Here is a 27,989-nt window from a genome sequence, read left to right on the forward strand (position 1 = left end):
TTATCTCTTTATTTACACTTTGTGCTGATGATATAAGTTTTGAGACATTTGTAAAATTAACAAGGAAGTCTAGGACACAAATTCCTTCAGATGTACAATTTGAAATAACAAGTGATTTGAAACAAAAAATAAAAGCAAATGTAGATAAAAGGTACTTGTTTTTATTTGAAAGGATTACTTATGATTCTTCCAACATATTTCACATTTTATCTAAATACAACACAAATTATGTACCTTTCACAAAACATGTTTTTTTCTTATTTTTTACAGGTTATGTACATTTTTTTTCATATTTTTTTACAGTAAGCTTATTCTGGTAAACATGAACATTCCTTCATTATCACATATTTCCATGTATCCATGCATATACAGTTGGGTATTTTCACACTACCTTGTCTCTTTAGTATTGATCATAACATACACTTGCAGAATACTGTAAATATGAATGAGTCTGAGTATAAAATCTGCTTTTAAAAAAAGATGAAGGATATGCAAGTGTGTTAGCTGTATTCAACAATGAGTGTACCTCATGACTGACATCGCTTCGCTCTCGCTTGTGCTTTGCTGTTTTTCCTGGAATGTGCCAAAGTCAGACACAAACAAACAAAATGAGAACATTTTGGAAAAAGACATTCAGATGCATTTCCATCAAGCTGCCGAGATATTGCAGTTTTCTATTTTGAACTAGGATATGTTTTTTTTAAAGAAGGAAATAAATGGAATCAACGCAGGCACTTTTAAAACTTCCACTTGGCACAGAGTACAAAAAGTGAAACACAAATGTTTGCACTGTAACAATGAAACAATCGGAAATCTGTAAGAGTTCAGGGGATCAAATACATATTCAAAATGTTTTAAACAACATTGACTCATCACTTCCTGTTGTTTACAAAAGCAGAGGGGAAGAAGCATCCTTCACCGTCACTTCCTGGTGAGCCCCATGGACTGTCTTCTCCACAGCTCATCTCCTCACAGGAGTCCTCACTAGCAGAGACGAAAAGGAAATACGTACTACTGTTAGAGGATTAGTCTGCATTGCTTATTCGATGTGGTTCAATTGTATTCACGTTTAGATTCCACTAATAACAGAATCTAAATCCTCTCAAATCGTTTGTTGAGTTGCATTGTGAAGTGAAGGCTGTAGCTCATACACTATAGATCTGTATGGCTGCTTTGGTTGACCAGGTCTTTCCAATCTTTCTCTTGAGCGGCACACATCTGCCACAACAATTTTGCCTAATGTATATGAATATATGCAGCAATAAGGACACACTTTCACATGCTCTTAAGAAGGGCTGCAAACTAAATCAAAATGAATCATAATAGCAACATGACACAATATATCAATGAATATATCGCAGTGGACTACATTGATAGCAAAAAAATAACAAAAATGATTTTATATAAACAAGAAGTGACTTTTCTCCCAGCATGCTTACACTCTTCCTTTTGTATGATTGTAAGAATACCTGGGTATACTGGCCAAGCTTTAATAACTTTACAATTCAATCAGATGAGACTCAATATAGCAATCAACCATCCTCAGATTAATTGGTGAAATTTTGGAAGTGACAAAAAAAAAAAGCTTTTTGGGTTAATTTTGAAAGAAAGAAATTGAAATGTTGTGGTATTAACCTCTCACTCTCATCCCAGCACGCTTCAGGAATGGTTGGCAGGCCGGGTACACTGAAGTGGTTGGCCTGAAGATTCTGTGCAGTTCTCCTGGACACGATCCAGAGAAGCTTTTTGTTGTCTGGCTTGTTACATTCAGTTGAGCAGTATTTACTCATGCACTTTGCCACAAGTTCTTTCCAGTGGAACAGCTCGCTCTCGCTGATCTGTGAAGGAGGGGAAGCAGATTTACTAATGCTCGTGGTTACTGAATGGATTTCAACACAAGCATTATAAACCGAAAGCAGAGAAATGTAAGACCTGCAGGACTGGGAGAAATGAAAAGAAGAAGAAAAAGAAGTAGCCATTTTAGTCACATTGGAGACTTAAATACCTTTAATTATAACATTATAGTCTTAAAATGTGGTGTGTAATCAAAACAGGGACACAAATGCTGTAATGGGTGAAAGCCTGGTAGTAATAACTACATTTTTTAAAAGAAAGAAACACAAATCCAAACTAATTTAAATAAAACAGAAACAGATATTAATCAAGAATGTATATAGGACCTCCACACTATCGTAGACCAATGATGGGCACTGTATTGGAAAAATAACAAAAATCGTGACTGACAGTAGAAGCAAAATGAGATTCATTTACCTTTAGGTGTCTTTGGAATTGCTGGACAATCTTTAACAAGGCAGTGGAGTGGAGGGCTTCAAACTCCAGAGCAATGAGGGACAGTGCCAGCACTGACGGCTGAAGATCAGAAAACAGAAAGACTTAATAGCCGCATGGCTCACAGTGAATGCTGCTATGCTGTCAAATTGTCTCCTGAGAACAATTCTTACTTTTGCTTTAGAGAAAACAAGCCGACATAAGCAGGCTTTAAGCTGGGCTTCCAGTCTCCCAATGCTTGGGATCTCCTCCCTTAAAATATAGAGGGAATCCTAAAGTAATCCGCCAGTACAAACCTCAAAATTCACAATTGATTTCACCCAACTCCATGTAAAACTGGAACAATGCACCTGTTTAACCAACAAAACTAAACAAAAGAAATTGAAGTGTTTACCTTCCTGCAGACAGGGATGTGAAGGCTGAGTAGTAGAGGCGGAGGAAGGTCAAGGCGGTCACTGGTTCAGGCTTTACACTCAACTTCTCTGAAATGATCTTCTCCATGCGACACAGGTCTGACACAGTGAACTTGCTTTGGCTGATGCGAATTAGTTCATGAGTGGGTGAGACATTGTTCTCTTCCTCGACCATTTTAGCTGCAATGTGAAGGCAGCAAACTCCAATGCAGGGCAAGTGTTTGGGCTGCACCTAAGAATATAACAGAAAAGTGATAAGTGTGAGTCAACATCCCATGATTCAAGGTCATTGTTGACATGTTTTTTTCTCTCATGTTGATATCAGACTTGTAAAGAAGTCGACTGGTGTTAAAAAAAGAGATCATGATTTAACTTGTTACATGCTATTTACAGGCTCTGCATCTAGAAATGTTACTTAATTAAGACAAAATTAAATACACTCAATTCAATATTTTATCGTATTTTGTCTTAAAGTCCTACCTTCATGATAGTGAGGAATCTGTCAAGCAAATTGACAGCTTGAACAAAGGTTTGGGTGCTGTAAGCAAAGAAACTGTTCAGACCCCACAGCTCTTCCACTCTGGTGTCTCTGCATTTCGCAGAGACTCCACTGTGATTCTGCAAAACAAAACAAAGAAAAAAACATTTTATATTACAAAGACATCACTGGATATAGAGTGTATTGTTAGCCCTTACATCTGTCTGCACTGACAGCCAAAAGTGTTAATGAAGGTCAGTGGGTTACCTCAGCGGAGGCCGACTCCATCAGCTTCAGGCCAGTCTCCTTTGGAAGAAATGTGTGCTCCTTTGCACAACATGACTTCAACTCTTTCAAGAGCAAGCTGTCAATAGCATAAAGATCCCTCATCCTGTAAAAAAAAATAGCTTTAATGGTTTTGCATTTCAAACCCAGAGAAAATGGACAACTACATACAGAAAAAGAAATCTGAAGAGATGTTCTTCAGACTGTGAGGATAGGGGCAGAATGATTTTCTCTCCTCCTAAACCACACCTACTGGGTGAGAGTTATCACTGAAAGATACTGTCACCTCCGAAAAGACAAAAAAAAAAAAAAAACATCCTGAGAGACTTCCAGAGCATTGAACGTTACAATATTTTTATATTTTTAATGTTGATAATTTATAAAATAATGCCTTATCTTTAATACGCTCAAATGAATTATGATTTAATGTGGCCATCAGAAACTAGGTCAAATTCAGAGGGGCACTACAAACACAACACTGTCTGAGATACATTAATAGACTTCTTCATTTGGCTCTTGAATCATAAGGCTTGGTTGAAAGAAAACATCCACTTCAGTCATAACGCTATGATAAAGCACTCATAACGTTAATGATTAACTAGCTTAGCTAACGGACTGCTAGCGCATATTAAAAAAATATTTAATCTTACCTTGCGTGCCCTGAAGCTGTGGAGCCGAGAGATAATATTTGCTGCAAAACTCGGTCACACTGCTCAGTTCTTCATGTTTCCATTTTTTTCATTTTAGACTGGCGGAAATTGTTAAAAACAATATCATTAGTCTGTGCTTGATAGAGGGTCCGCCCTGAATAAGCAAACAGCCCTTGATCTGCCTATAAACTACAAGGACCATCATCCACTACGGTGGCCGGTAGGGGTCAAACTGTTAAGTACATGTTGAAATGCATGTTGAAGGTGATATAATTGTTAAAGTGGATGGTTTCCTACCGTTGATCAATAAATGTTATTTGCTATAATATAACGGCCTACATCTACACATAAGCGTTCACTTATCCGCGCACAGGACAGGCATTTGCTTTTGACTATGCTGCGCGTTTTTGTAAATGTTTGAACCCTACAGGCCACCGTTTGCGACGCTGGAGTGTCGACTGTAGAAAAAAGCGGATATTGAAGAAGGATTTTAAAAGTGTCGGCGCAAACGTTACATTTACTCTTAATAAGCTTTACTTAACTCACTGTCCAGATTAACGTGCTGTTTTACACAGCGGTTAACTTAACTTTAGGTGCCAGTTCACACATTATTAATAGCACAAACGTATTGCTATGAATTAGCAGCAGATGCTGTTTCCATGGTGATGAAAACTTGACGATATCCACCAGCTAGCTTCTCTTGGGTTTCCAAGAAAACCTCTCGACGCCGATAGTCATGTCAGTGATGTGAACAGACATGTCTTCGGAGTTTCTGCCCTCTGTGCCTCAGAGTTTTAGACTTTTTAACAACGGTGAACGTGTTTTAGTAGCTGGAGCTCCTCCGTCGAGCCATGCGCAACCAACTCAGTCAGCAGCAGTAGGAAAAACAGGTATGATACTGTCATTTACTTTTTCTATAGACTATTTTGTTTTTGTTTCAATTACTCCGTCCTTAAAAAAAAAAAAAAAAAAAAAAAAAAATATATATATATATATATACATATATATATATATATATATATATATATATTATATATATATATTTTTTTCCACATTTTTTCTCAGGAGCAGAAGACGAACTAAGATTTCACAACCTGTCACTGGATGAACTGAGGTAGTCTGAACACTTTGGTTGATTGATTCTTCGTGTGCTTTATTTGATATTTTGCATTGCAGATTCTTCAGTTCAGTACCATATAAACATAGTTTCTAACTTAATCGAAATCAAAATGAGTGATAAAAATCTTCTAATGTAATTATATCAAAAAATATCACGTGCTTGAATAATTTTCATATAGCCTGCCACTTTCCCCTGTCAACACGGTAAGGCTCCTTTGGGTTTTTTGTTTTACTTGATATTTTAAAGAAGTCTGACTCACAGTGTTGTGTAATCACTATGAATACTGTTCTATTCTCCTAACTTTTTTAACAGTGCAGAGCTTGATAGGCGCACCAAGGAAACCCAGAGGCTTCAAGAAGAGGTGGAAAATGCAACCAAACTTACTTTGCAGAGGTTTGGATGCACATATAGCATCTACAACTCACCTGGACAAAACTGCCATAACCACAGCTTTAATGTGTGTGAGTAAAACAAGCATCTACCAACGTTCTGTTTTTGTATTAGTAGCAAGAAAGATGGAAACACATTATCATCATTTCGCTTTTTATTCACCTAACCTATCTAGGTGATATTGAAGCTAAGTATACAGACGGAAAGGCACAGAGACATATTTCTCTAATCATTTACCCTGAAGAAATACACATTCATGTCCTCTTTTGACAGATGATTCGGCAAGGGATTCCTCCTTTCTTTCCACCAAACAGAATGCCACAGTGTGTGACTTGGAAAGCTTAAACCAAACAGGGGCCCAAAGACAAATCTGTTCTCCCAGAGAGGAGCTGTTTGAAAATGAAATGGATGACTGTCTGCAACAGCTGTGTGACTTACAGCTCAGCAAGGTTCTTACTTTTATTTCAGAGATAAATATAATTGGTGTTATGTCGTTTGAATGGTTGTATCACTAATTCTTACTTTTTAACGTATTATTTGAACCAGACACAGACTCCTGAACAAGAGACCTTCAGTGTGGACACAGCTGTTGTAAAGCTGCAGTCTGAGTTGCATAAAGTCCAGATGGAGAAGGACGGCATATCTGACCTTAGGTGAACATGCTAATAAAATGCGACTTCTTTCAAACGAGAGTTTTAAATAACTTTGACCCACAGATCTTTTATTTGGTTAGGTTGAAGGATTCGAGGACACACGTTGTTCAGATGGAAAAGATGCTGCATATGTTGGAGGAGCTCCAAAACATCAAAAAGGCCGGTGACCAGAAGCTGCAGGAGACGGAGGAAGAAACATTGGTGCTTAACACAAAAGTAGAGACTTTAGAAAGACATGTGAAGGAGATGTACCACACACTGCTATCTCACCAGAAACAAAACGGACATGATATTGTCACCAGTCTTAACAATGATACGCCTGATTCACCAAACCTAAAACCTGTTACTGATGGGACTGAGTCTTTAAAAAATGAGACACACGAGCTACACGAAGGAACTTATGTAGTAAGTATGAAAGAAGTCTGTTACAGAATATTTTTAGTGCACGAGTTAAACACTTTTCTTTCTGTTTTGTCTGATGTATTTTTCTGTTTTATGACAGTCACACAGATATCTGGGGAGTGGAGAAAACAGTGGAGCGAAAAAAAAAGAAGAGAGGTAATCAGTACCTGTACTGATCAGAATCAGAAATACTTTATTAATCACAGGGTGAAGTTCTCGTAACCTGTTATCACTTTGCTTTTCCTGCACAGAATCTCACTATCTGCTGCTTTTTTAAACAATAACAAAACAAAGGACGGTCTGATAGAACAGGAACCTTTTTAGCATTGTGCTTTATTCAAAGATACTTGTCAGATTAATCAAAAATGAAGATCATATGATGAAAGTTTGCAAAGAACAGCTTAATATTTTGTATATTCTTAATATAGCAGTTAATTCAAAAACGATTTTATGTCACACTTGGATTTAGTAGAGATTTTAGTAGTAGTGAGTTCATCGCTGAAAAAGGATGTGAAGTTTTGAATGGACTTTTTTTATCTTGTATGTCTATTACAAGAGGAAGTATTTCTATTTCTTGTCCATTTATAATGATCATAATTATGGAAAGTAGCAATGCTTCAGTTTTCATGAGAAATACAGTAGAACAATCCTAAAGTCAAATAATATATCCACATGCCAGTGTTTAAAGCACTCTGCTCGACCTTTTTCCTTAGAATTGAAGACGTAATTGCATCTCTTGGCCAGGAGGCGGTGCTGTTGACTGACAAACTGGGCTCTTCAAAAAACAACAGCATCAACCTAAGTGCCAAGTTGGATCTGCTAAAGTAAGTTTTTCTCTAAAATTGTTCAGTGTCAGTTATATCTGACTGTTTTTTTTCTGTCATTGGTGAAAACAATCAGGCAATATTGAATTTTCTGAATCATTGCATTAATGTTAAATCTTTTTTTAACCTCTCTGCATAGAGAACTTGCAGAGAGACGGACATCTGTGCACCAGGGTCAGCTGAGTGAGCTTCAGTCAACCCTCTGCAGCCATAAAGATAAGGTGAGAAAAGATTTACAATAACAACACGAGCATACAGGCCGTTAGAAGTTCCACTAATGATTTTGAATGTGTCGAAGCATCACTGATGAAATAGCTTTTTTGTCTTTTCATCTGTAATTGTTGTCATTTTTAGGTTTGTTGTCTGGAACAGCAGCTCATTCAGGCTCAGTCCCAGCTGGTGGAGTCTCACAGAGAGAGAGCGCGATCTTTACAACAGACAGAGAAGTTTCAGTCCCAGCTCTCCCAACTCAAGGTGCTACAGCAACCATGAATATAAAACTAATGTAGTTGTTTTGTTTTAATAGATTGCCCTGCTACTATTACTACTGTCCTCTTACAAGTTTTGGGTGACATTTAAAAGACTTTGTGAAGTGGAATTTAACTTTAAATATCTCATTCCATTGGTGCTTTAGGTTATGCGGCCTAGTTCTGATGTAAAATGGTAAAAAAGTGGAGGTGCGTAATCTGCTGGTAAAACAGCTTAAGACACTGGTGAGAAGAGTGAAAGAGGATTTGTAGGCTCAGATGGAGGCTCTGGTTTGCATCACTGGTTTACTATTCTCAGAAGGGCCATCTGTACGAGGGAAATGTGTTGGCTTAAAAAATGTGGGCACAGCAATTGCATGACAGGGCCAGTTTTAGGAGTGAGATTATATGTCTTCACACTGCTCATAGTTTATTATTCATAGGTCCATGTAAGTATAATCATCCCACTGAGCCTCCTGCTTTATCCTCTAGAAGTGCGGTGAGAAGCAGCAGTATGAGCTCCAGGAGGAGGTAAAGGTCCTGGGAGGACGGCTGGAGGCGGCCATGGAGCAGCTTATCAAAGGTGGGGAGGAGAGAAGCTGCCTAGAGGCCCTGCTGGAGCAGAGGGCCCAGGAGGGGAGGTTATACCAGGAACTCCTGGAGAAGAAAACCCAGGAACTTCATTTCAGGCAGCAAGAATCCCAACAGGTAATAAAGCACAAAAGAGACTCTGATTGATCACGAACTTCCTGACAGTCTTTAATTGTTCATTAAAACGGAGAGATTCTTCCAGCTCCTCGTTAGGTTGGAGGAGGCTCAGCAACAGTGCCAAGCCTTACGTTCAGAGAGAGAGACCCTGAGGCTGCAGCTTGACAGCCAAGAGAGGAAGATCGACGTTCTAAGGATGCAGGTGGAGAGCGGTGTCCAGATGACGGCGCAGAACAGCCGCATCATTGACAATCTTCATGAGGAGAACAGTCTCCTTAGCAACCAGCTCAACCAGCACAAGGCCGATATTCAACAGCTCAGGGTCAGAAACGAGGCTGACTTTACTGAAGCATGTTTAATCACTGAAATATCCGTTCATACCTTTAACTCAGCTAAATCAATGACCTCCCACATTTGATCTCCTCTTTTCTTATGTTTTTTTTCATACACCGTTCAGGCTGAGGTAGAGCAGAGCAAGTCAGACCTGGCTGCTGCAGAGCAGGAGAGACAGCGGCTTCAGGCCTCTGTGGCTGATCAAACTTGGCGAGTTCAAGAGGAGACTCTGAAGAAACAACAGCTCACCTCCCAGCTGGAAGCCCAGCACACACAGTTTCTCACCCTTACTGGTGATATTGTTTTCTAATTATTTTTCCTGTTTTTTGTTCATTTTATTACATACACTTAGAGCTGAAACGATTCCTCGAATAACTCGAATAATTCGATTACAAAAATTCATCGAGGAATTTTCGCTGCCTCGAGGCTTCGTTAAGTTTTTGTTTTTTTTGCGTCATCAAAACTTTGCTATGTGTATAAAACACGTTTAATGTAGCTGCAGCTACCTGCTCCTCTCTCTGACACACACACACACTTTAGCGCTAACACACACACACACACACACGAGCGGCACGCCCCTTTTAACTTTTAGTCCGCACACAGTTGATCCGTGATCCATACGACCCCGTCGGGAACACGTGATCCGGTCAAACGGTCGGCTTTTCTCCGTTCACTCTCTCCGTGTTTGCAGCTAACATAACGATAGCAACGTCCTCTCACAGTCTCTGTCATAGACGCGTCTATGGTCTCTGTAGTCTGTGAGCGCGCTGAATGCACGCGCTGCAGGAGCAGACAGAGATACACTTTTAACAATATACAGGCTGATTATATTAAATGTCTGATGTCTTCAAAGCTAAATCAAGACAGAACTTGTTTGTGGAATAATAATTTAGCAAATATATATTTAACGTTTCTCAATTTCCTTATCTGACATAATGATTGATTCTGTGATTGATTCAACAGAACATAATGCTTTCTCAATTAAATGTACTGTAACAGATGTAGGCTACACAAACCAGTATTTGCTATTTCAGCCATTAAAACGTGTTTGGCCTGTATTTTTCATCTACCTGCCGCCTTGACCAGTGAATCAAAAAGTTTATTTGGGGCCCTGTCAGTAAGATGGTGAGCATCATCAGCAGCTGTAGAGCAGAGGTGGTTGGCTGTAACAAGCAGGCGTTTCCATGGTAGCTGCAAAGAAGCAGGTTTGTAGGGACGACCCAAGACGAGTTAAACCTTAATTAAGCAAAAGTATGATTTATTCGATTACTCGATTAATCGATCGGGATATTCGATAGAATACTCGATTACTAAAATATTCGATAGCTGCAGCTCTACATACACTTGTGGGCTTCTGCAATATTTGGCATATATTTTAAAGATTTCCTTTAGCTCTATTTTTTTGTTTTGGAACAAGTGCTGTATAAAAAAACTAGTCATTGGTTCATCCCCCATATGTGTTTTAAAATATATAAATATTTCTTATCCAACTCATATTTTAAAAGTATCTTTCAATTGAATTTATTATATATTTTGGGATTAACTGTGAGCATGTTGTTGGTCCCTCTATTGTTCTCGATTTTAGTATCAAAATCAGGCTCATGCACCATTTCTCTGAAACGTACACATTCATACAGTTCTTTAATTTTCACATTTCATGAAAAAAGAGGCAACTATTATGTCACATCCAACTTTTCCAACATCATCAGCTCTTAAATAAGAATGCAAACTTTGATCAAAGTGGTGCCTTTCGGCCCTTCACCTGGAGTGACACATGGAGATCAGCTGTCACAGTTTTCAGCCAAATCAAATGATCTTCTTGTCCTGCTGACTTAAGTCAACACAAAGCCATGTTTGGTATGTTTTCACAGTCAACCAAGCCCTTCACTTCCAGTGCGTGCGTGCGTGTGAATAAGTGTATGTTTCTCACTGCAGGCTCTAACGTGTGTTTGTTTGGGCATGATTTCAGAGGAGCATCAGCAGCTGCATCAGCTCTTCATCTCTCAGAGTGAGGAGCACGAGGGTGCGGTGCTGAAGCTTCAGAGTCAGCTGAGGAACACCCAGAACAAGCTAGACCAGGTCAAGAGCACCCTGAGGACCCTGGAAGGAGCTGACGGTCACGGTTAGATCTACTGCAGGATTTGATTAAAAGAAATAATGGAACAGTTTAACAGTGGTTTACTTTGAAAAGCTATGAAACTCCTGCATACAAAATGATTCTCATCTGCTGCATTCCAGTCTGAGAGATATCATCTATGTAGCCCTTTGTTACTGATATGAGAAGCCTTTCCAGGATTAAAGCGCTGAGATTTATCCTCTTGATGTATGATTTGCATGCTGCTCTCTCATGTCCAATCACCTTCCTGCCCTGTTTCTGTCTGTCTCCTCTTTGTGTCTTGGCTCTTGTCTCCGCCACAGGCCTCCAAGTAGCCATGGAGATGCAGAAACAGATCACAAACCGGAGAGAGCAGATCGACTCTCTGCAGAGCAAAATCCAACATCTAGAGGAGCTTATGGAGAAGCTGCAGCAGGTGAAAAATGTTCTTTGTGTGCATTAATCAAGGTTCATTTCACACTTCTGACAGGAGTAGCTGATGTTCTGATGACTTTTTTTATACTTACTTTGTAATGTAACTTTGTCTTTTGTATTTCTGCTCTTGGAATCTTCTCGAACTTGTCAGAAGAAATGATCACTTTTTACCAGACGTCCACAACAGTAGACAAGCAACTGTTGACCCTCAGGTCCATTGCTCAGTGAAATTAACAAAAGATTATTTTGTCCTTGTGCGTTTCCCCCTGACTCATGTAAAAATGAATCAACAGGTGATTTTAAAAACAGACTAGCTGTAATCAATCTTGTCTTTTTTTCTTTTTAGTAATCCTTAAGCACCTTTTTTTTTTTTATGCATCCTGAGTTTCTACTCCGGCAACTTTGTCCATCGTTTTAAAAGCAATATAAAGTAAGAAGGTTGCAGTAGCCACATTGAATAGTCTATGAAAGGTTTTATTGTTCTATTTTCTATGACCTTATTTGTAACCCAGGATGTCTGTGATAAAGCCAAAGACGATTCCCCACATTTTGTGAACTGGATATTATTCCTAACCTGGCCAGTTTAAACATCTATAAACTCTATATAACTGTACATTTTCACTTATCAACATCATCCTCTCCATGTCCTATCCAGGAGAAGCGCCAACAGGGCCTGCAGCACCAGCAGCAGCTCCAGGAGCTCACCTTCATCAGGGAGGAGAAGAGACAACTCCGCAGTGAGATGGACGCCCTTTGCTCTAAAGACAAGCAGCTGAGGGAACGCATCAGCCAGCTGGAGGCAATCCTCCACAAGGTAGGAGCTATTTACACCTTCAACTATGAATGATATTATCACCATGATGCCTGCTGTTTAGAGCTGTGTGAATATCACGGTGAAGGACTGTCATTTTTAGAGGAACAGTCAACACGAGGGAAACCATGACAAAATATGTACCAAAAAAATCATTTCTGTATTTAAAAACCACCAATAAAAAGAACTTGATTTTTTTATTGGAATAATTTATTTAATCCAGAGATTTCTAAAAAGAGCCCCTCTCTCAGTCCTTTTCTGTTCGTGTCCTTCTCTGTGTCTTTGTGTTGTGTACCTCGTCTCTGGAAGATGTCAGAGAGCTTTGCAGATTGTCAAGACTTCATCCAGCAGCAGGAGCAGGAGTTTTTCCGCCTAAAACTCCGACATGCTTTGGACCTGAAGGTAGAACTGATTTCATACAAAGAGTTGTTTTATAAGTAGAGAAAGAAAGCTTATCCACCCAATATCCAGTGTGTTTGAGACTCCTATTTATTGTGCATGCAGTGCGGTCAGGTTGTTAGTGATGTAACTGGCTTCATCTCGTCAAACTGCTCAAGTGACTTCAGTTTTAAAAAGACCTAAGAACACACATTGAGCTCAGATTAATTTCGACTCTCCTGCAGGAGCTTCAAGGTCAAAATGTAACGTCTCCATCCGACGTGGACTCCCCGTCCCCCTCTGCAGTCCCTGCCCCACCCTCCTCCCAGCACGCCTCAAACGCTCACATAACGGTAAAGTTAGCATTTCTCCTTGTTACTCTTGTCCATCTCCTACAGACTGAGCCAATGAAGCACATGTGTGAATCATTGTTTATTTGGCAGCACATAGCCGAGCTCAGCACATCTGCTCTGCCTTTAAATCAGAAACACACTCATCATTACATTCCTGTGGCAAGAAGACGAACCTGACTGTTAATCATTTCACCAACGCAGCAACACTGTGAAGTTGTTTAATGCTTTAACATAATAAAAGATCTTGTTGCTTAGGACGTACATTAAGACTTTCTCTTGCTAACTACCAGAAGGAGAGCTCTGTCAGGGAGTCGGGGTCTCTCGTCAAACAGCTCCGAGGTGTGATTTCGGGGGACCACAGACCACACGCAGAAAACAGCGCGGCCCGCAGCAGCTTCTTCAGGAGGAGGTCTGCACCGGAGAGAGAGCGCCGCACCCCACCGTACGTTCCCACACACTGCAGGGATCAGCTCATTTCTTAGGCTAGCTCAGGTCACGTCTGAAAAATCATGTGATGTTGCAGAGTGAGCGAGACGTCCCAGAGCAGAGCGGGGATCCATGACTGGTTTCATTCACTGCAATGTTTTTTAACGACTTTCTCTATGAAATCCTATTAAGAGAACTTCTTAACTGCTCTTTTGAAACATTCCCCTGCCACCCTACAGCAGCACTGACAAGAACGAAGAAATAAAAGCTGCTTGGAGATGGAGGAGAAAAACCTGTGGCAGGTAGGAAGTGAAGCCAAACCTAACCAAGCCAATGGTTTTGTTTGAATCTTTGAACATGACTTGCCTTCTTTAAGCCTGTGAGTTGGTCACATCATTGTCCCCTGTGAGTCATTTGACCTTTTAACCCCTCATGCAACATGCACGGCTCTGCTGATTTTTGTAATGTCTTGTAATGCGTATCTTGTGCTTGTCCATACACCGTCTGTACACAGCGAGGCACGTGTCCTGAAGACGGCTGAACTGATTGAGAATAAGATCAACGGCAAACCCTTCATCGAAAGTGAGTTTTCACAGCTAAAAACAGAATGACAGTTTCCTGTCACTCATTTTGTCAGTGAAGGATTCACCAGATCACATTACCAGCTCTGTGATAAAGGGATACATCAAACAAAACAACCTTTTTAAAAGTCTGTTTTATTGAAGACTTGACTTTACAAAATACACAGACTAAGAACACTACCTTAAATATCTCTATAAAATAAAATCAGAAACATGTAACAGCAAATTGTGAATCTCTGCAAATATCGATTAACATTTTGGCTCTAGACTTTGCTGTTTTGAGTCCAGCGACTGCAGCGGGGTACATTTGCCCCCCACAGGGCCGCAGGTCACCAGTCCACTCTCTCCTGACCTCTCATCCAAACAGCCAACAGTGACCAACGCGACATGGAACAACAGACCATAGATGGGCTTTTCTTGTCAGTAAGTGTTGGATATCATGTTTTACACAGCCTCTGATGTCACTGTGAGAACAGTGTGATTGTGTCAGGATAACACGACTAAAACATAATCCATGCACAAGCGATTAGCTGTCACCTTGGTTAAAGGCCGATGTTAAAACAGACTGAGTCATTTGTGGGCTTTTGTTAAGAATATATAGCCTGTATATGACTACTTATATTTTATATACTGTGAATTGAGAGAAAAACACGTACAGGTTAGAAAGATGGGCAGTTTCAAAAGATTGATATACTAATGTTTGTTTTTTTTATCAACTGTGGCCGTCAAGAAATGCAGTTGCATACAAGTTTGCTGCACTGATGCATCAAATTCACTTGTTTCTTTAATGTTGTGTAAATGTTATCCACTGAGCATTTCCTTTTTTTTTTGTCTTTCAGAAAGCTCCACTTCTACTTTTACCCCTAAAGGCTCCCCACATGAGTTTGTCAAAGAAAGGTTCATCAAACATCAACAATCAGGTCTACTAGGTGTTTCAGGTGTTATGTACAGTATTTACAATAAAGGTTTTTTTTTTTCACGAGCATGGGAGTTGTCTTTTACTTTAAAGAATCTACATGGTATACTATTCAGGACGCAGATAAGGAGAAACAGTTTGTTATCATTTAATATCTGTATCAGCTGTTCAAGCTTACTTTAGGTGCGAGTTAAACAAGCAACACGTGTGCCTCACTCTGACACTCAGTACTGGATCATCCAAAAGCCCATACTCTGCTCTGTTGAAATTCCTCCTGCTCTTAATGTACTCTCTTTAAGCCTCATGTTGGATTACATAACTCTTGACCACTGCAGTTACATACATCTGCTGCTAATCCTCATTCTGTCTGCAACTTCCACGTGTTTGTTTGAGGAAAAAGGGACGGGTATGGTCATGAGGTTTTATAGCAGATGGTTGGTTATCAAAGCCCAGCACCTCGGTCGAGGTTACCTTGTTGCAGTGGTTCTCACATGTGGCTTTTTCTTCATACTGTGGGAGTCAGCATCCAGCAGCCCTGTTGAATGGATATTCTCCTTGTCTATGTGAAGGCCTTGGTGAACTTCACTTTTTTGAACTCTCTGACCTGTCTATGCTTTTAAACATGACTGTTAACAGTCTCTTGGGAAAGTTAGTAAGGAGTCTTGAAGACCATGGTTTCTCAACCTGCTCACTAATGCAGACTCAGTAACATGATCTCATCTTCCAGTTAATGCTCTTGTATTACTTAATATGAAATCAACCTTTCATCTCTTTATTTATTTATGTAAAAAAACATACATTTTCAAATGTCATTACCAGCACAAACTTCTTGATTTATCATATTACTTCCTACTTTCATGTCCTCATGGATGTTTTGAAGGTAATTCTCATCAACAGGTGGTCCTTTGTTGATACCATTCCCGTTCTTTTTTGTATATTCGATTTTCTGGGACTTTGCTCATGTTCATTTGGGCCGCTTTGAAATTATCTGGATTGTCGATAAAGTCAGTATTTCTTTGGCTGTTTTCACAAGTCTGATGTTGAAATATTTAAAGTACCTTAGATTATATCAATACTACCAATCCATTACACTTGTTTTCTGTTTTAGGATGCTCTTCACTGTTCTTTCTCACTTGGCTCTTGACAGCTTTCTTCATCGTCCTCTGTCTTACGGCGTCCTGTGGGCGGAGGAAGTCCGGGGGCGTCATTTACGCACATGTCTGGTTCCAAAACTGATGCCACCTCATAAAATAACTGCAGAGACACAAAAAGAATGATATAAATGTGTAGTATCCTACGTAATTCTACTTCATTATAGTATCAGCCTACTCAAAGCCTCATTCCTCTGCTGCATTACTTTAGCTGTGTACTACCGACTGCTGTTGTCTTCACTTACCTCTGGGGTCATGTGATCTTTGTAGTGTGGGAATGTGGTTAGAGGATGCCGTGTTAGCTTTTCCTCCAAAGCAGCAACATATTCTCTGCGGATCTGCTTTTGGATTGTCTGCTTTGAGAAGCAGGCCCACTCTTTAGATGTGCTCTTTCTAAGCTTCTGATTGGATTTTTGGTTTTGGGTGCCATGGAAAATTACAGGCGAGAAACCTCTCGGGGCCCCTGATAAAACTGCTGAGCCTTCACTGAAGTCATCAAGGTTCATGTTTACAAAACTGAAGACAGAGGAAACCATGTTTTCTTGGGGTTTAAGAAACTCAGTCTGCAGCCTCTCCTTGTACCTGAGGAGGGAGAGAAAAATATTCATTTAAGTTTCACATACTTGAAATGTAAAAAAGACATCTGGTTTGAATACTATAAAAGATAAGGTTAAGTAAAGTTGTGGAAAAATTGATTATGAAAATTATACAAGCAGAGACCGTAAAGTTAAGTGTCTTCATGAAACCAGAGATAATGATTCCAAAGAGAAAGGATTTGTTACCAATACCAAAAAGACCTTTGATTCAGTTTACAACGTTTTTTTTTATACCAATTCAGAAGACACCCAAACGGTGACTTTTCCAAACATTTTAATGAAAAAAAAAAGGTCTCCTATTCATATTTAAAAAGATGTTTTACAAGCCTTTCTTAGAAAATGCTGTCGAGAATAATGATTTAATGTTGTATCATGGATATTGAATCAGTTATTGGATTGGTATAAAGATCCACATTGATTGATACACCTCTCAAAGTAATCATATCTTCGAGATAAAGGAATTCATTTAACATTAAGTACCTCCACAAAGAATTCACATTTAAATATGGTTTTAATGAAAAGAATAATTGGAGATTATTTGTTGAATATATCCTGTATTGACTTTGAATATCACATACATTTAGGGGCTTTATGTAAATATATTGCTCATCATTGGGTAACGTAGGACATTAGTAGTGAATATTTAAGTCTGTGGATAAATCACCATAGGAACATTGTACCTGCCAGAAAAAAAAAGCTCAAAAGGTGACTATGTTATTGTTATTCAGCACCACAGTTACAGTCTCCATTGTAGCATCAATTGTGGGAATTAAAATGCACACACTGTTACAAAGACTGTGTTCTTCAACAGACTAAATAACTGAACTTTGCTATTTATTTATGGACAGAGATTTGTGTGTCTCTTTTCAAACAACACGCCCGTTGACATGTTTCACTTAATCTTTTTATATCCCCCTTCATTTTTCGCCAATTGGACACTCAGACTGCACTATATAAAGATTATTCATGGTGTCATATCTCTGACCAAAACAGGGAAGACGAAGAGACAATTTATGCTCTCGGGCTTATTTGATGTGTCACCTCATAACTTGGGATCGGATAGTTGGCTCCTCCTATGATCTCTTTGTTCAAGGACCAATCTGTCAACTAAACTTGTAAAGTGTTTCTTTAGAGAATATAACAGTTATGAAATCAAACTTTTAGCTGTTTCCAAAGGTCTGTATTCAAAATGAAAGATTACTTCCTGATAGTTGCTGAGCTGAAATGCTGATACCAATTATGTTTAAAAAAACTGTTCTGCCATAAGGGTCTCTTGTGCTTGTGTTGAGGATAACAGTTACTGGCTGATGGCACAGAAACCTCTTGAGATGAGGCACAGTCACAATACCATAGACTGAGGTTGTACAAACTTTTTAACCATTAGTTGCTTATTTTGTTACACATTTAACATCAGTATATTTCTGGAAGTGTTAAAATTGAATTAATAGGATTTTTGCCACTGTTTTCAGACGAAAGGATTTGACAGAAATTTGAAACTACAACAGACAATGAAGTTCAATTGATAGTTCAATCTTCATTAAAGATGTATGAACGCTGCACAACCCTACATGAGTCACCTCAATGTATTTTGAAATACTTCTGGTTAAAAACTTGAGCCACGCCTTTTGTATTTCTTCTGAAAAAACAAATGCATCATATACTGTCGGTCCAGAGTGATCATTTTAAAAGCAGTGTGTGTTTTATCTAATCTATTTCTGCCTCCTCCACTTCCTCCTATGTATTCTGAGTATTTCTCTCACCCCTTTTATCTCTTGATTGCCCTGTCCTCTGACTGGTTCAGTTAGGGTGAACAACAATAAAGCTTCGTTAAAGATTGACATAAAGGCACGTACAGTTTAAATGCTGTAAATCCTTTTGTCAAGTCAGTTTTTTTTATGATTTTTAGCCGGATGCTTGGTAGGCCATATTATTTTATTCTGTTTGTCAGCTATTTTCAGAGGTAGACAATGCTTTTTTAACTGCACACATGGCTACTCATTAGTCAAACTGACCCTGTTCACGTTTTTGTGATCGTCTTTTTAAACAATACATTTTAGCCTACAGCAAGTGATCCCTTAAGAAACAAGAAGTTTAATGTGAAGTATTTAGTTAAACAAACTTAAGAGTAAACTACATGAATGCATAATATTTTAAAGAGCTAGCTCGATGGTAACAATAACAAGCCTTCAGTTCTCAGATAAAGGTGTGGAATAAAAATGCATCGGAACACACACTGGAGCAAGTAACCAGTTGCCATGTTGCCACCTATGGTTTCCACACTAGGGGCCTTTAAAATGTAAAGCACAGATAACACTTGTAATGGGGTATTTCTTTTTTTTTTTACATAGGCAGTTGTTTTAATCTTTTTTTTTTAGGTAACATTTTTAAATACCTCACCTACTACTAGCCTAAATTGAAAACAAATTACCAAAGATATGTCTGCTGATAACATCTTTTTGAATGAAGACTGGAAACATAACAGTTGCTGTCACTTACCAAGGGGAAAGAGGGCGCGTTTTATCTCGATCCATTCCTTATTGCCAGATTGTAAAGGCTAATTAATCAGTCTTCTTTTTAAAATAAATCATTTCATGAAATTATTTTCAGCCTACATTGTTTGAAGCTCCAAATCTACTGGCTGGTAAACTCTCCAGAGCAGTGTGTTTGTTGGTAACCATGACAACAACAGTAAATCTTAAGCGGATAGAAATAGCAATTTGTGTGGGCCGTTTTTCTCCGCGATGATATGTAAGTGACATGTAAAATATGCTACTAAAGATAAATACGGAACATTTAAGGGGTGATATTTGGTTACCTTCTTAATGCACTTTCATTAAGAATTGTATAGCTATGTGGTTGCTGTTGTGTTTCATGACATGTATTTTAAAAAATCCCTATAAGTCTACATACACTTTATAGCCTAAGTAGGTATGTAGTTTGACGGCTGTTTTCTCTTCCTCCAGTGTTAGAGCACAAGTTAGAGATTAGGTTAGGAGATTAAAATTCCTATGTGGACCCTTTGATTGTAACAGTATGTGAACACTAGGGGGCTGTCCTTGTTAGAAAATGTGCAGCATCCCCAACTGTATTGCTGATGATAAAAACCTTGTATAAGACTTTATGGAATAAACGACATGAATAGATGTGTATAATGTGCTTTTATTAGATAACTTGATGTTTTTCATGTCCAATTTTAATGTAAAACTACCATAAGAGTGGACAAAACAAACAACATAGTTCTTACGATGAAGGAAAAATACCAACATTAAATAGGCAGACAAGTATTTTTTTTGTAGTTAGTAAAAGTACTGAAGTTTATGTTGGCCTACTTAATTATATTCCAATACGGCTTACTTCGTACTTTTATAGAGGTTATGTTTGCTTCTCATATAACGTGCAGTTTCCTGAATTTACTGTTAACATGTGAGAGCTTCTGGAACATTTCTGGACAGTGACTACTACATACAAAAGTGGATGTTGTTGACTGGATTGAATCACATGTTGTTCCCTTAAGGGCTGATAAATTGGCTAATTAGCCTGGGTTCAGGTCCCCAATCTCTCCTGCTGTTAAAACAACAGGGAAATCACTGCAGGGACAGAGGCACCACTGTTTCCCCTCTTTCAATACTGATGAGCCCTATTAATAGAAACAAACTAACTTAGTAAACAGTTTGAATGCAGTCAGTGAACTGTCTAATGCGCTGTTTTAGTATGTTTGCCAACAATGCAGCTGTCTCTGAATGCAGCCATAAAACATTAGAATACAGAGTGTGAAATGTGAAATTTCAAACAACCAGTTAGATTTTTGCATAATTATCCAAATGGTTGTACAGTTTATGACTTAAATCAATCAGTTGAACTCGTAAATTTCTAGTCAAACTTGAAATTAGTTTTTATGTTGACATCTCTATATATAACAGATATTTTGATGCAAAGAACTTGAGCTTAAGTTAGATTTACACTGGGACTTCTGCTCGCCAGTGAATGGAGTTGTTTATCACTCCAGAGCCTCCTCCTTTTCTTGCCTATAGACGCCTCGTGCTGTCACAGGACCGCTCTGACACTCTGACATGATGCAGCAGAAGCAGCAGCAGCTGGCTCTGTGAGTGGATAATGTAGTCATGGCCTTGCTGCGTCAGAGTGGCACCATTTCTCTGAGGAATTTCAACTTTCAGACTGAGGATGGAACTTCATTCATAAGACTCTGTGGCAGCCAACAAAGTGTTTTAACAGCTTTTCCTGACATGCCATATCAGGCTGACCGCAGTCAGACTGTGTGACATACTGTGACCTGGAAAGGCCAATTTATGGCCTTTTGCTCTTCTTTATAGTCAGCTGTTGGTCTGAGTTTCTTGTATCTAATTTGAAAACAGCCTCATGCATCAAATAGCACCTACAGTTAGATATTATCCTGTTGTTACGTTTAAATCTTAATGTGTTTTCTTATAGTGAAGCTGCCACCTTTAGATTTCTTTTGTGCTGTAATGTACCAAAAGTAATTTTTTTTCATTTGAGATCATAGGAGATTGTAGCTCTGTGGCAGGTTATTTTGATGTTTGAATGTTTTATTATATCTATCTGTTTAAAGGTATTTGTAAATCTTATCATCCAACGGCTTATAAAACTGAACTTTTCCTGTCTGGATAAACTCAAGCACACATGGTGGTCAAGTTATAAATAAGGTATCCTCTTTCAAAGTTTACATTTACAAGGAGCTCTCATAACTTTATCTATGTTCTTGACTGTGTCCAGGAAAGGCGTGAAACTTTGTTTTTTTCGACCTTTACATACTGCACCATAATTTCCTCTTCAGAAGGATTTCCTTCTCAAGCATCCTGATGTATAAATATTGAAATACGACGCCTGGGTAACATGTTATTGTCTTCAAACAGCTCTCTAAATGGTTGCCTAGGATGGCCTGACTTGGTAAAGCTCAGCCCCTTTTAGGAAAAAAAAATTCTGGGAGTAAACATTAGGATGTGGATGACTTGTATCTACAATAGTTTACCCATGCAAAGGCATTCTGTTTTCAGATAATATGATCAGGGCAGACGTCTGTGAATGCAATGTGTATAACAAACCCCTCTTTGATCTCTTAACAACAGAATAATAGCAGTAGTTTTTTATATTTGCATTAGTCTCATGCAGTTAGGGTATATGTAATATTAATAGAGGGAAATAGCATCTGAATGTTTGTTTGATGACGTGCGTTCTTCATATTTGCTCATTGAATTTACACATTACAATCAAATATACAAAAACAAAGTCCCAGTACAACATTAATTTTCCTCCAGAGACTTTCTACTTCTCATCAAGAGGTTCAGTACAATTGGGGGAAACTGGTGCAATAAATAGGAAATATTTTTGTTTATGATGAAAAGCAGAGGATTTGGCAGCACGCTGGCTTCTCAGTGAAAAGGACTTTTGTATTCTTTAGGATGTGAAGCAACAGTAGAAAACAATACACAAGAGGATGTGCAGAACTCTCTAACACCATATCTGCCCAGGATATAATATAGGTGTGGCATGAAAAGTTTCCCCCTTGTCCAAAGTGCCCTGCGTGTGATCAAGGTCAGGTCTAAGTGAAGCTGATTTATGACTCTTTTCCTCTAAGTGATCATCACACAACCCATTGTTGATAGAAAGGATAAACAACTGGCAGATTTCCCTTGAAATGTTGTCTTGAATAGAAACCTTTTGACACAATAATCATATGATTATGGCTGGAATCTGTCTACAATCTAAGCCATACTTGGCCAAGGTATCACCTTTTCTATCTTTTAAAACTCTGCCCATTAATTGTGTTATCATTTCCCAATTTTCAGTGGGGCTACTGTATGTCCTCGTGAGACTTCACAATCAGGTTCATTATGATATATGTACTGGGCAAGAAATGGCAATATTTTTTGTTAATTTTAGGTGTATTTTTAGTGTGAAAATATATTAATTAGTCTTTAAAAATCATTCACTCATAGTTTTCCAGAGCCCAAGATGAGATCTTTTTCTCATATCAGAGAATCTTAAAAGGTTTGATTATTTCTTCATACATGGTTAAACATAACAGGACAAAAAATCTGTTGTCAATATGATCTTTCCCACCAAACAAATACTTAAATAACTTTATGATTTTTAAATTGATTTTTTTTTTATCCCATTTGTATTTCATATATCTAAAAACATGAATCAAACAAGTACAATTGCAATTAAACAAAGATGCATGAAAAAGACACACCGGATTAGCTTCCAAAAGCTTTTAGTAGAAGAGGGCCCTGACAGAACACTAACTTCTTCACTGATTAATATTTAACCAAAGCCCAATATGGGCATACATTTTTAAGACTTCATTATCTGCTAAAACATATAATTAAAGAAACGATCTTTGTATCATCTCTAGGAACTAGTAGTGATTTTACTCATTATCTACTTTCATTGTTTATTGTAATCGGGTCACACAGTACATCTGAGTGAAGCTACACTCTGTACTGGCTTTGTTATTCTATGCACAATGCATATATTCTTGCATAACTCTCCTCAAGCTGGGCTGAAGCAGGGCTAAATCAGGTCACTATATTACAAAAAAAAAAAAATCATTAACACTTACATGTTTTCAGAATAGGTTTTTGTGGGATCAACTCTATTATTTCTGTCAGAGTGAAGTGGTGTGACCATGGATTTCTTAAATTAACACTTTGTTGCTCTGCACAGGAACAATGCGATGTTGTCTCCTGTTACAAAACACATTCTTTGAATGGTGGGAAATAAACCACACCTAGCTAGACAAAGGAGTTCTATGGTCAGTTTAGCACTTAACTGCTGTTGAGTAAACAAACTAGAAAGTGTCGTACCATGAGAAAGCATATACAAAACAATAAAAAAAAAAAAAAAGAATCCCCTTGGGTGTTAGTTCATACAAGGCAGATTCGACAAAGCAAATATATGCTCTAACAAGTAACTCATAGGTCAGGTATCCATCCAAATGAATAGAAAAAGTGTAAAACAAAAAGCAAATTAATACCTATTTCAATCCACCAAATATCTTTTGAATGCCAGGAAATGAGTACATTACAAAAAAAATATTTCTTGCCACTTGTATTCCCGTCATGTGCCAATAATTCAGAGAAAAATGATGTAAGTGCAGCAGTAAAACCTCATGCAAAAGAACAAATGATGAAAAGAGAAGGGTACTCAGAGAACCTTTGCTCACGTCAAATGTTTTCTATCATTAGTGAATCTACAAAACAGTAAGTAAGTAACATGTTGGACAATATTATTTCTTATTAGTGAGTCACATCCAATTCAATTCCTTGCTTGTGAGTTAGATAATATTTCAGCCTGAAACCCTCCAGGTAGATGTACTAAGTAATAGAAACTGAAAGTACTTGGGGAGAGGACATTGGATCCATTCTTAGAATCTGCTTTTGTTCTTGCTGCAAATTTTGGATTTCTAATATTACGAAATATTTTTTTTTCCTGTCAGCTAGAACACAGTAAGTTCTTTTGGTCACGATGATCCTCTCCAAGGAGAGCAGGGAATGAATGAACTCAGAAATAAATTCAATGCAGTTAGTTTACTCTTCGCTTGCGCTTAATGGCTCAGTTTGCATTAATCACCTCCAGTAAAAAGGTCTGCCACTCCCCACAAGTCTCCACTCCCGCAAACACGCCTGTATATCAGTCTGTGACCTTACAAAGACTGTCTCAGCCCAGAATGCACCGTGACTTAATGTTCAGTACCAGGCTCCACCACGGTGCAGCCCCGTTGGGACGATAACACTTACTATGTCAGGCAGTGTTTACAGAAAGAGTTAATGTTGCTTCTGCTGGGTTGATATAAGGAGAGAGCTATACTTACAGGGAGGACAGCTGATGGAATGTGACTGCTGGACGATGTGGTGGGTTTTCATGTGTCATCACACATGAAGAGTTTTTTTTGTAGTGGGCTAAGTAAAATAAACTGCACCTTTGAAATGTTATGTTTAAAATAAACAGCGTTGTTATGTGTATAACAAGCATGCAATTTAGGCTACAGTTGCCCTCATTTTCCAAACAATAACAAATAGTTGTTTTACCCTGTGAGGTAAAATTCACGATCAGTTGACTTGTGTAGCACATTTCCTTCTAAAACTAAAAAAGCAACTTGTTTTTACAATAGTCATAATGAATTAAGCTTATCTGAGGATTTTAGATTTTACAAGAAACATCAACTGTATCTACTTGCTGTTTGTTTAGGTCCAGTTCTAAGAAACACTGCAGTGTTAATCTTAAAAGGTTGTACTTTCAAAAATGCTTTTGCATTAATGTTAAGAGTCCAGCCCAGTCGGTTCCTTCCAGCTATAGACATCAAACAATATGATATATATCAAAAATGATGTATTTCTTTGTGTGTGTTGTGTCGGCAACAAAAGTTGCATGCCTCTACATTTTAATGCCTAACATTGGCATACAGATTTCCAGCTGAGAAGATGCTAGCATGCTCACATTAAAGTTGAGATTAAAGCATGGTTGTGCTAACAGTTGAAGTGTAGCTCTAAGAACTGCTGTGGCCAGATTGAATAGCCTACCGCTTCAAAAAGTCAATAGCTTGGATGTAGACGCTGATCCTCTTTTCCCTGGCTTGGCATAACTAAACTTACAGCTCTCCATGGCATTGGCTATTTGTCTTTGTTGCCTTGTTCAGGCAAATAATAACCTTGGATCGTTTTGTGAGTCACGAAAGCTAGCTTGAGCTATTAATCAATGTTTGCATACTGCGTCTATACACAGTGAATCCACCCATCAAATAGCAAACTAGACACACAGTTAAATTGTGACCATGTTTGCATGCAGTCAAACTATACTATAAACTAGATAAAAAACTTTCTGTCGGTATAGAACCAAAGCTTAAGTAAGAGACTATCAGTTTAACTCTCACTATAATTATTGGGTGTGAGAGGATGGTGACCTAAACACAATGTGAAGAAAAGCACACATGAGTAAGCAAATTGTCCATTTTGCATGGTTATCATAGTCAAACCCAAAGAGCTTACTGGGCAGAATCTATGAAACATTCAGAGAACACTGTGTTTTCTAAACTCATGAATGGACATCTGTGTCAGAAGAAAAGTGCTCACTGTTGAGCCATTTTTGCACTTGAGCTTTGTCTTCAAAGTGCAAACCAAAAGCTATTGATGCCATTTTTAAGTGTGGGTCCAAACATGTTTGAACACAATGCATGATTTGTGGGAACAGTGGACACTGAATAACTGGCCCCAAAAAATATTTAGCCTCTGGATAAAAGTCTCCTTGTTGTTACATGTAAATGCTTGCCTTATTCTCAAACCCATTGTATGTTTCTGTACATAAATATGTCCACATAAAAAAAACAAATCAACATAAGGCTTTGAGTTAGCCTTCAAAGATGGGTGTCTTCAGCGTCCAACAAGTCCGACAACATGAAAAGAAAAAAGAAATCAGTGTCGCTTTGCTGACCAAACATAAAAAGAAACCATTACAAAGGTTGAACTGTTTTACCCCTCTTCACCCCCTCCCCACCCACCCTTTCTTTTGGCAGGAACAATGTTGCTGCATTACTTGACTGTTATCCTTCCCCCCTGATGATTGTCTTTAGCATTTTTTACTCCTCTTGTTTGAACAGATGCTGCCCCCCTCCTGCAGACCCCATCCTCTGAGGTTACCATATAAGGCTGAGCACAATGAGGTAAAACTCAATTACATTAATGTTAAGAGTCCAGCCCAGTCGGTTCCTTCCAGCTACAGACATCAAACAATATGATATATATCACTTCCTGAGGGGAAAAAAAGTCTTTTGTTCTACTTTATTTATGAATGAGTTATGAAAGAGGCGGCGACATGACCGTGCTCACCTTTCAGCCATTTCTTACAGCCTATGAAGCATTTTGTTGCAGGACGCAAACAAACCAAATAAACTCCACTCAATGAGCTTGGCCAACCTGTGAATGACTGGTTTAGCTTCTGAGAGGAGGCATAATTATCTGTACATGACCTGGCATTTTCATCACTACAATTTGTTGTCTGTAAATAAAGACATTGGCGGCTCATAGGTCCAAGTGTCCTGTTTCAGCTTCACACCAGTTGCACGCTTTGAATGCCACACAGTCCAGGGCACAAAGTATCCCAGAAAAAAAATCCCCTCTAGCCTTTTGTGGTATTTAAAAGTGGTTTTATTTCAAATAAAATCTGGTAAACCTTTCATAAAATGGCTGCAACAGCTACAAGCTAATTAATGTAAAACAAGATTTTAGTTCAATTCACAAAGGCACAGTAAATGAACGACAGTGCAGCTAAACTAAACATTGAACTAAAGGTAAAGTGTCAAGCAGGAAGTACAAAGTTAAAATACACAAACAAATAAAAAAAGAAGGTATAAGTGGAAGGACTAAAGATGTATACAGACATATATGCAATAGTGAACAGAACTAGTGCAGTAAATAGGAAATAAATATATACAGTTAGGTCCGAAAATATTTGGACACTCAAACAAGTTTTGTTACTTTGGGTCTGTACGCCACCATAATGGATTTGAAATGAACAATCGAGATACAATTGAAGTGCAGACTTTCAGCTTTAATTCCAGGGGTTAAACAAAAATATTGTAGGAAACGTTTAGGAAGTTCAACCATTTTCATATATAGTCCCCTTTTTCTTTACCATGGAAAGGATCCTACAATCATCCACCACTGTTGTCTTCCGGGGACATCGAGGCCTTTTTGTGTTGCAGAGCTCACCAGTGCATTCTTTTATTCTCAAAATGTACCAAACTGTTGATTTGGCCACTCCTAATGTTCCTGCTATCTTTCCTGCTTTTTTCACAGCCTAAGGATGGCCTGTTTCACTTGCACTGAGAGCTCCTTTAAACGCATGTTGTGGGTTCACAGAAACAACTTCCAAATGCGAATGCCACACCGAGAATTAACTCCAGATCTTTTACCTGCTTAGTTGATGAAGAAATAACAAAATGAATAGGCCACACCTGTCCATGGAACAGCTTTTGAGTCAATTGTTCAATTACTCTTAGTCCTTTGAAAAAGAGGGGGCTACATATTAAAGAGCTGTTATTCTTAAACCCTTCCTCCAATTTGGATGTGAATACCCTCAAATTAAAGCTGAGAGACTGCACGTTAAGCCCTTATTCATTATTTAACTGTAACTTCAAAATATTTTAGTTAACATCCAAAATAACAAGTGTGTCAGTGTCAAATATTTCCAGATCTAATT

At 38.4% G+C, this 27,989-nt stretch overlaps 3 protein-coding genes across 4 annotated transcripts; 1 reads left to right on the top strand and 2 right to left on the bottom strand.

The window, feature by feature from the left end:
* Window positions 1-145: 145 nt before the first annotated feature.
* LOC306835177 (cyclin-G2-like) lies at window positions 146-4,264 on the bottom strand. The gene is made up of 8 exons (XM_079361604.1): window positions 4,116-4,264; window positions 3,448-3,571; window positions 3,183-3,320; window positions 2,684-2,934; window positions 2,463-2,541; window positions 2,272-2,370; window positions 1,636-1,838; window positions 146-984 (listed from the first exon to the last, which is right to left on the bottom strand). Exons 2-8 carry the CDS (start codon window positions 3,568-3,570, stop codon window positions 873-875), a joined length of 1,005 nt encoding a protein of 334 aa, XP_079217730.1. The 5' UTR covers window position 3,571; window positions 4,116-4,264; the 3' UTR covers window positions 146-872.
* Window positions 4,265-4,550: 286 nt separating this feature from the next.
* Window positions 4,551-15,073, top strand: LOC306835159 (uncharacterized protein). 2 transcript variants are annotated; one of them, XM_079361587.1, is made up of 23 exons: window positions 4,551-5,005; window positions 5,181-5,229; window positions 5,548-5,696; window positions 5,899-6,074; window positions 6,172-6,278; window positions 6,359-6,683; window positions 6,781-6,836; window positions 7,394-7,504; window positions 7,644-7,725; window positions 7,859-7,978; window positions 8,464-8,679; window positions 8,765-9,001; window positions 9,137-9,305; window positions 10,982-11,134; window positions 11,431-11,543; window positions 12,198-12,356; window positions 12,663-12,755; window positions 12,977-13,084; window positions 13,375-13,526; window positions 13,753-13,812; window positions 14,025-14,092; window positions 14,359-14,514; window positions 14,931-15,073. In XM_079361587.1, exons 1-22 carry the CDS (start codon window positions 4,873-4,875, stop codon window positions 14,466-14,468), a joined length of 2,946 nt encoding a protein of 981 aa, XP_079217713.1. In that variant the 5' UTR covers window positions 4,551-4,872; the 3' UTR covers window positions 14,469-14,514; window positions 14,931-15,073. The 2 variants fall into 2 exon arrangements, with proteins under 2 accessions (XP_079217713.1, XP_079217712.1); XM_079361586.1 differs by having other exon boundaries at window positions 4,552-5,005; window positions 13,750-13,812.
* A 685-nt stretch (window positions 15,074-15,758) lies between these two features.
* Window positions 15,759-19,407, bottom strand: fam47e (family with sequence similarity 47 member E). Its single transcript, XM_079361614.1, has 3 exons — window positions 19,251-19,407; window positions 16,404-16,740; window positions 15,759-16,261 (listed from the first exon to the last, which is right to left on the bottom strand). The coding sequence occupies exons 1-3, from the start codon at window positions 19,283-19,285 to the stop codon at window positions 16,124-16,126; spliced, it is 510 nt and encodes a 169-aa protein (XP_079217740.1). The 5' UTR covers window positions 19,286-19,407; the 3' UTR covers window positions 15,759-16,123.
* Window positions 19,408-27,989: the final 8,582 nt, after the last annotated feature.

The sequence above is a fragment of the Symphodus melops genome (genome assembly GCF_947650265.1).
Source record: "Symphodus melops genome assembly, chromosome: 1".
Taxonomy (NCBI): domain Eukaryota; kingdom Metazoa; phylum Chordata; class Actinopteri; order Labriformes; family Labridae; genus Symphodus; species Symphodus melops.

What these genes read in the sequence shown, in the direction of transcription:
- fam47e (XM_079361614.1), bottom strand. Translation starts at nt 19,285, where the DNA reads ATGGATCGAGATAAAACGCGCCCTCTTTCCCCTTG. An exon ending in ACGCGCCCTCTTTCCCCTTG is followed by an intron (nt 16,741 to 19,250) that starts GTAAGTGACAGC and finishes CTCCCTCCTCAG; the next exon opens with GTACAAGGAGAGGCTGCAGA. An exon ending in AAGATCACATGACCCCAGAG is followed by an intron (nt 16,262 to 16,403) that starts GTAAGTGAAGAC and finishes GTGTCTCTGCAG; the next exon opens with TTATTTTATGAGGTGGCATC.
- LOC306835159 (XM_079361586.1), top strand. Translation starts at nt 4,873, where the DNA reads ATGTCTTCGGAGTTTCTGCCCTCTGTGCCTCAGAGTTTTAGACTTTTT. An exon ending in CTGTCACTGGATGAACTGAG is followed by an intron (nt 5,230 to 5,547) that starts GTAGTCTGAACA and finishes CTTTTTTAACAG; the next exon opens with TGCAGAGCTTGATAGGCGCA. An exon ending in TCTGCAGCCATAAAGATAAG is followed by an intron (nt 7,726 to 7,858) that starts GTGAGAAAAGAT and finishes TGTCATTTTTAG; the next exon opens with GTTTGTTGTCTGGAACAGCA.
- LOC306835177 (XM_079361604.1), bottom strand. Translation starts at nt 3,570, where the DNA reads ATGAGGGATCTTTATGCTATTGACAGCTTGCTCTTGAAAGAGTTGAAG. An exon ending in TGGAGTCGGCCTCCGCTGAG is followed by an intron (nt 3,321 to 3,447) that starts GTAACCCACTGA and finishes TTTGTTTTGCAG; the next exon opens with AATCACAGTGGAGTCTCTGC. An exon ending in AATTCCAAAGACACCTAAAG is followed by an intron (nt 1,839 to 2,271) that starts GTAAATGAATCT and finishes CCTCCTTCACAG; the next exon opens with ATCAGCGAGAGCGAGCTGTT.